Here is a 6782-nt window from a genome sequence, read left to right as displayed (position 1 = left end):
TTTTCTGTGGGTGCTGGGGATTCAAATTTAGGCCCTACTGCTTTCAGAGCAGATGCTCGTATTCACTAAGTCATCTTCGCAGTCCCAGAAACGAAATCTTTGAAGATTCTTCTCTGGCTGCTGTATAGTCCCATTTGGCTGCACACTCTCTAACAATTGGTTGTCATAGGTTAGATGTACTGAAGGGGAGTCAGCAGTTCAGCGTGCCCAAGGAGCTGTAATGACTCAAGTGCATTTTGGAAGAGAACAATTAGAGAATCTGGAAAGGACAAAATATAGTTTGGTGAATGAACGTGAATACTACTGAATACTACAGGATGGGGGGAATGTTAATGGGATTATGAAGAGTGTAAGCCGGTTAATTACGATGGTGGGAGGTTAGGGATGAGTAAGCCGCTCCTCTCATCTCAAAGGCATTTCAAATTAGCTTAATAAACGCTGTGAGTATGGGGATGAGTATAATTCACACCACCCTTGGATTTGCGGCTTAGAGATAGCTTATCTACATTTTTAAGATTAGTAACTATGTGTTGCCCCCACCTCTGTATTTTCTTTTTCTTTTTTTTTTTTTTTGCTTGCTCTTGACAAAAGGCAAAGGTTGAAATTCAGCACCAGAAAACTGGGTTGTCTAAAATAAGGTAGCAGCTGCTTTGTAGTTCGCTTTGCTTAGAGTGAGGGCTAAATAAAAAAAGGTACCGCGGTGAAGCATTTGGCACAGTACACGCACTGCATGTGGACATCAGGTTCCGCCCACACTCTTCCTCCCTGGAATGATCCTTGCAAAAAAAGCCACCTACTGAGGCGAGGGTCTTTCACCACGATCGCTTGGACAGCCCAGATGACTCAAGAGTATTTTATTGCCTTCCGCAGCCTCCCAGCGCAAAAGCCAAGGGTGAGAGGCAAGCTAACTTCTCTTGGACAAAGGGTGTCCAGGCAGCCGCGGCTCTAATGACAAGCCCTGAGCTATTTCCTAAGGTGGCGGCCGTCCCAGGGTTCGGGTAACGGGCTTGCCAAGGAGGGGGCGGGGCGACTCCAGGTTTGGGAAAGGCCACTCCACTCCTGGGGCTTCCAGCAGTCCACGTCCTACGGCAAGCAGGAGGAGACAAACGCCGCCCCTCCTCGTCCGCACCTTCCTCGCTCAATATCGCGACCCGGGCTCCCGGTGGACGCTCGGCCGTGGGTGTGTGTGTGTCTGTGTGTGTGTGAGGGGCGGCGCTACGTGTGGCGCAACCCTGCCTCGGCACCCAGTTACCTTCACCGCCTCGGAGCGCCGCACTTGCCGATCCTGGCGCGCGGTCCCGTGGAGCGGCGTCGCGGGGCGCTTCCCAGTGGGACGAAGGGAAAGCCCAGCGGCCCGCGAGAGCCGGAGGCGGGGCAAGGGCGCCGCGCGGGCGATAGGGGGCGGGGCTAGGTGTGCGCGGGGGGCGGGGCGTGGTGACGTCGCGGGCGCCGGTCGTGCTGTGGCGGTGGCGGTGGCGGCGGCGGCGGCGGCGGCTGTGGTAGTGTCGGCGGCAGGCTGTCCGGGAAGCAGTAGCAGCGACGGCAGCAGCAGCGGCGGCCCTGAGGAGAGGAAGGCGGCCGCGTCGGCAGCGGCTCGCTCGTCAGGCGGAACCTCGAACTGCCCGGAGGTCGCAGGCGCCGAGGCATTTGTCGTTTCCTACCGGGCTCGGCGCTCCCGGCCCTGGCTGGGCAGGGCAGAGTGCCCCTGGGGAGGGGCGGAGCTGTAGGTGAGGCTTTGGGACCCCTCCCCCTCCTTTTTGGGCCGGGGGTGGGGAGGAGGATGGGGAGGTCGGACCCCGCCCCAGCGCACCCGAGCCCACCGGCGGCCGCGCCCTGCGGAGCTCCCGGATTGGGCGGGAGCGAAGGCGCTGGCGGTAGGGATCGCTGCTGGAGGTGGGAGGTGGGGGGCTTCTGGCCCACCGAGAGCCGGGGGTGGGAGGCATGATGTGGGGCTATTGGGGAGCCCTGGAGTTGGGGTGCGGCCAAGGTGGATCGGATGTAAAATGTTTAAGATGGTCTTATTATTTTGAACCTGGTTAGATAGAAGAGGAAAGGTTGTATTTCAGATGGAAAATGAGGCATGGAGGTTGCCTTGGAGGTAGCTGGAGGGGCTCCTGCAGCAGATCTCACATTGCTACTCTAGGGTCTTGGTTCTTTTCTTGGTCAGATGAGTAGTATTCGCTGAGGGAAGAGAATCCCTTTGCGTTGACTTGGGGTAGGTAAATTGTGAGCGTGAGGGAGTGAGGTTTTTACACACAAGAAGGAAGACGTTGATGTTTAGACAACTTCATTCTATAGCAACCAACCAAGAAGGAGTTTGTCTCATTACTCTTAGCCCCTCAGAAGTGCTATCAGCCTTTTCTTTTCCTTGCCCCCCTCAACCCCCGCTCTTGTGCGTGATCTCTTTGTACCATTTTTCATTTTTGAGTTGACCCATCCCTTAAGAAAAGGCCCTGGACTCAGGTAGTTTCGTTGCCAGGCGTATTTCAGAGTAATAGTTGCAGGTGGTTGTGGCTGATTGCTTTGAGCAAACTGTGAACAGTTCTGTTGGAGATGACTGTATGAAAATTGCTTAAGCGTTTACAGTGCATCTGTCTCTTACACCTTGCTTTTCAATAGACCTTGATACATTTTGAGTTCATTTATTCATTATGTGTGTGTGCGAGCGCACACAGGATGGATTACTCCCACCCTCTTTGAGGTCAAAGGTCAAAGCTTTGGGGACTTGGTTCTCCCACTGTGGATGGCAGGGATCAAACTTTGGTTGTTAGACTTGTGCCATAAGCACTTTTATCTGCCGAGTTATCTGGATGTCCCTAGTTTTCGGATCCTTCTGTCTCAGCCTTCCAAGTGTGAGATTAGAGATGACCTACCCTGCCTGGCTTTCTTGAAGATCGCTTTTATTTTTTTATTTTCAGGTGTACTTACTGTTGTCTTTTTTTCCCCCCCTTTTCTTTTGTTTTGTTGTTTTCTGAGACAGGATTTCTCAGTGTAGCCCTGGCTGTCTTGAAACTTGTTCTGTCGACCAGGNTGGCCTCACACTCAAAGATCTGCCTGCTTCTGTCTCCCAAGTGCTAGAATTAATGGCATGTGCCACCACACCTGGCTTTATTTCAGTCTTTACTAAACATTAAAAAATGAAATAGAATTTTTTCTTTACGTAAGTACCTCTATTTCTAAGGAATATTGTCAGAGTCAAGGGATTTTAAAATGTTCTTCTGGTACCCTGTGGGAACATGTATCGTACTTTGTTGGGAGACGATACTAAGGCGAACAGTGTCCATCAGCATTTTACTCTGTACCACAATAAACCTAAGTCTTTTTTGGATTCTTGCTTCCTATTAGATTATTGTAGTCACGTGTCTTATCATTTATGACTTAAAATATTTCTTGTTGAGTAAATAGGCCATTTGATGGATATATATTGTAATATAATGAGAGGCATGGCACTCAGTAGTTCACTTATAGAAGAAGAGAACAACTGCTATAAAATCAAATTTAAACAGCAACTTTCCTAACACTTACCTAATTTACTTGGGGAAGTGACCAGGGGAGTGCTTTTCTGTAACTCAGGAGAGAAATAACATAGGTTTGGTTCAGTAGTTCTCCAACTGACTGTTTTTCATGTTTACTTCATGAACAGACTCTGATCTACTAGAAAAAAAAAAAAACCTGCCTGTAGAGATTGGTAGGAAACGGTGGCAAAGATAGTTAATTGATAAAGTGTATAGATCAATTTGTAGTCTGGTGGTCTGACTTCTACCTCTGGGCTCCTCAGGCACCTGCACTCATTCACGTCATTCACACTTTCCATCCTCATAACTGACCATAAATCTTAAATGTCTTGTTGCTAACGAATGTGGTGGCTCACACCTGTAATTCCAGCCCTTAGGAGGCTGAGATTGCCTTGAGTTTGAAGCTAGCCTGGGCTACAAAGTGAGTTCCAGCGTGAGCTACAATGTAGAATTGTCTTTTTTTTTTTTTTTTTTTTAAATTAAGGTGGTTTGCCTCTTATTCCTTATGCTATACTTGTTGAGTCCACTGAAGTTTTTCTTCATTGCTAAAGTCATAGAGTACTATGTCAGTCTTGTAATTCAACTTCAAACTAGAAATTTAGAAGTGAAGGTTCTCAGAGAAACAGCCGTTTTATGCTATTTACACTTTGTAGGAAGGAGGATGGGAGTTGTTAAATGTATTTTATGCATAAGGTATCAGAAACACTGATGGAGAAAACGGAACAGAGTGTTACAGGTAATCAAATAAGTCATCAGCTATTTTGAGAGTGATGGGCCATGATTATGTAGAGTATAATTGAGTTGTATGGCGCTTGAGGTTCTCTGTGTTTTGGAGTGTGAGTGTCCAGTCCAGGCCTTGCCATTGTGTAGTGTAGGGCATATTGTTGCTTAAGCTTAGGTTGTTTTCCTTTTCAAGACAAGGTGTCTCTGAATAGCACTGGCTGTCCTGGAACTAGCTCTGTAGATTAGGTTGACTTTGAACTGAGATCCTCCTGCCTTTGCCTCCCAAGTGCTGGGACTAAAGTATGTGCCACCATGCCTGGCCTTAAACTTAATTTCTTTCTTTCTTTTTTTAAAGATACATTTTTTTGTATATGCATATATGTGAGTTTATGTATAGCACATGTATGCAGAGGGCCAGAGGGCATCAGCTCACCTAGAGCTAACATATAACATAGACTGTTGTAAACTGCCTGATGTGGGTGCTGGGGACAGAACCCATGACTCTGAAAGAGAATAAATGCTCTTAGCTGTTGAGCCATCTCTCTAGCCCTAATTTCTGAACTCTAACCTCTACCCAAAGTCTTCTGAAAAATTTGAATAACAGTAATAGTATTTAACTTCTTAGGATGGCTAAACAAGTTAATGTAGTTGAAACTGTTTTGACATAGAATTAGCTTGTTAACACCTTTTGAACTTTATTCCTTGAGCATTATTTACTCATTTAGTTAAAATATACATTTTGAAGACTGAGAGATGTTTCAGTAGGTATAGGCAGTTGTTGCCAGGCTGAACACTTGAGTTCAGTCCCCAGGACCGACATGATAGAAGGAGAGAATGATTCCTACAAGTTGTCGTCTGGCCTTCACATGTTCACCATACACACATGCACCAGTGCACATACAAATAGAAAATAAATAAAATAAATAATGTAATTAAAAAAAAAACACATAAAATTGAACATGTACTATGTGCCAGGTGTTTTAGGTGCTAGGACTCTAGTAGGGGACAAGGCAGAAAAAAAATCATAGGGGCTGGAGAGATGGCTCAGGGGTTAAGAGCACTGACTGCTCTTCTGGAGGTCCTGAGTTCAAATCCCAGCAACCACATGGTGGCTCACAACCATCTGTAATGGTATCTGATGCCTTCTTCTGTGTGTCTGAAGACAGTTACAGTGTACTCATATACATAAAATAAGTAAATAATTCATCTATATGACTATAATGTATGTCTTTAATATAAAAATATTGAAATCTCATGGAACAATTTATCCTAGCTGAGGATGTTAAACATACTGGCAGAAATAACTTCAGGGAGAAAGGATTTGTCTTCTAGTTCAGAGAGATACAGTTGATCATGGTGGGGAAGATATGGTAGCAGAGAGGGAAGGCATGGTGACAGGAGCAAGAAGCTCGTAGACCAGTGGAAATAACCTGAGTAAAGTAAGGGAGTCATGTCCTCTAGACAGGGTGGGAATAGAAATCAGCACAGTGGGCTGGAGAGATGGCTCACTGGTTAAGAGCACAGACTGCTCTTCCGGAGGTCCGGATTTCAAATCCCAGCAACCACATGGTGGCTCACAACCATCTGTAGTGGGATCCACACTCTCTACTGGTGTGTCTGAAGACAGCTACAGTGTGCTCGTATACATAAAAATAAATTAATTTAAAAAAACCGCACAGTAGGCAGGACATTGTACCATGCTTTTGACCAAGTGATAGGAAATGATGTGGTGAGAGGTGGTTGGACTTTGAGTCTATATTGAGGGTAGATAAGCTGTAGTGATTGAATTTGGGATGCAGGCATCTTAAAGAGTAGGTAAGGTTTTTGCTTGAATAACCGGAACAAAGGTGGAGACAGCAGTTGAAGCATGTTTAGGAGGATTCTGGAAGGTGAGGGGAGATATTCAGGAAAAGTAAGCTGTTTCTTCTCATACTTAAGACTGTGGCGTGTTGAAAGCATCAGGGAGTGAGTTTAGATAGAGAAGAGATGCAAGCCTCTGAGCTCGGGGACATGTTGTTTTATGTATTCATCCTGTCCTGAAGTAAGAATGATTCTAGGTGCTCCTTAGGCATTGGGGAGATGCAATAGCTAACTGGCAAACACCTCTTATCTTTATGGCCCTTACCTTATCAAAACCTGCAAGATATCCTGGAGAAATGCAGAGGATCTGATGGAGTAAAGTCACTGAATAAGAAGGAAAGCTAGAAAAGGACAATGTTCTGCAGGAGGAAAAGAAAATGATCAACTCTGTCATTGTTAGATGTGCCAGCATGTTGGGTAAGAGAACTCAGCTTGACTGTAATATCTAGCAATGCAGATGACTCAGAATCCTGGTGTGAGGCAGATGAAGCAGGTACACGCATCATTCAGTTCTTTTACTTGGATTGATTAGAGAAGTTAAAAATGAACAAAAAAGATGTCTGTGATTTTTGTTTTTATTCTTATATACATAATATTATATGCTCTAATAGTAAATGTATCATATTAGGAACTCAGGAACTTTCCCATCTTAAGTTTTCTATTTTTTTTAATCACTATTTCTCT

General features: G+C 45.6%; 2 protein-coding genes across 13 annotated transcripts in view; one reads left to right on the top strand and one right to left on the bottom strand.

Annotated features, from left to right (window-relative positions):
- Window positions 1-573: 573 nt before the first annotated feature.
- LOC110316898 (translation initiation factor IF-2-like) lies at window positions 574-1943 on the bottom strand. The gene is made up of 2 exons (XM_021191250.1): window positions 1811-1943; window positions 574-1597 (listed from the first exon to the last, which is right to left on the bottom strand). Exons 1-2 carry the CDS (start codon window positions 1941-1943, stop codon window positions 855-857), a joined length of 876 nt encoding a protein of 291 aa, XP_021046909.1. The 3' UTR covers window positions 574-854.
- The window catches only part of Erc1 (ELKS/RAB6-interacting/CAST family member 1), a 295346-nt gene continuing 290008 nt past the window's right edge, over window positions 1445-6782 (top strand). For 11 of the 12 annotated variants that reach the window (XR_003843178.1, XM_029534691.1, XM_029534687.1 and 8 more), the window contains exon 1: window positions 1488-1727. The gene's annotated coding sequence lies outside the window, so the exon portion shown is untranslated. Of the gene's footprint in view, window positions 1728-6782 lie in introns of all 12 variants that reach the window. The other variant, XR_003843179.1, reaches the window with a different exon arrangement.

This window comes from Mus pahari, chromosome 2 (genome assembly GCF_900095145.1).
Source record: "Mus pahari chromosome 2, PAHARI_EIJ_v1.1, whole genome shotgun sequence".
In the NCBI taxonomy this organism is placed as follows: Eukaryota; Metazoa; Chordata; class Mammalia; order Rodentia; family Muridae; genus Mus; species Mus pahari.
The sequence above is the reverse complement of the archived record's forward strand: the minus strand, read 5'-3'. Positions and strand labels throughout refer to the sequence as shown.

What these genes read in the sequence shown, in the direction of transcription:
- LOC110316898 (XM_021191250.1), bottom strand. Translation starts at nt 1,943, where the DNA reads ATGCCTCCCACCCCCGGCTCTCGGTGGGCCAGAAGCCCCCCACCTCCC. An exon ending in GCGGCCGCCGGTGGGCTCGG is followed by an intron (nt 1,598 to 1,810) that starts GTGCGCTGGGGC and finishes CCGCCTGACGAG; the next exon opens with CGAGCCGCTGCCGACGCGGC.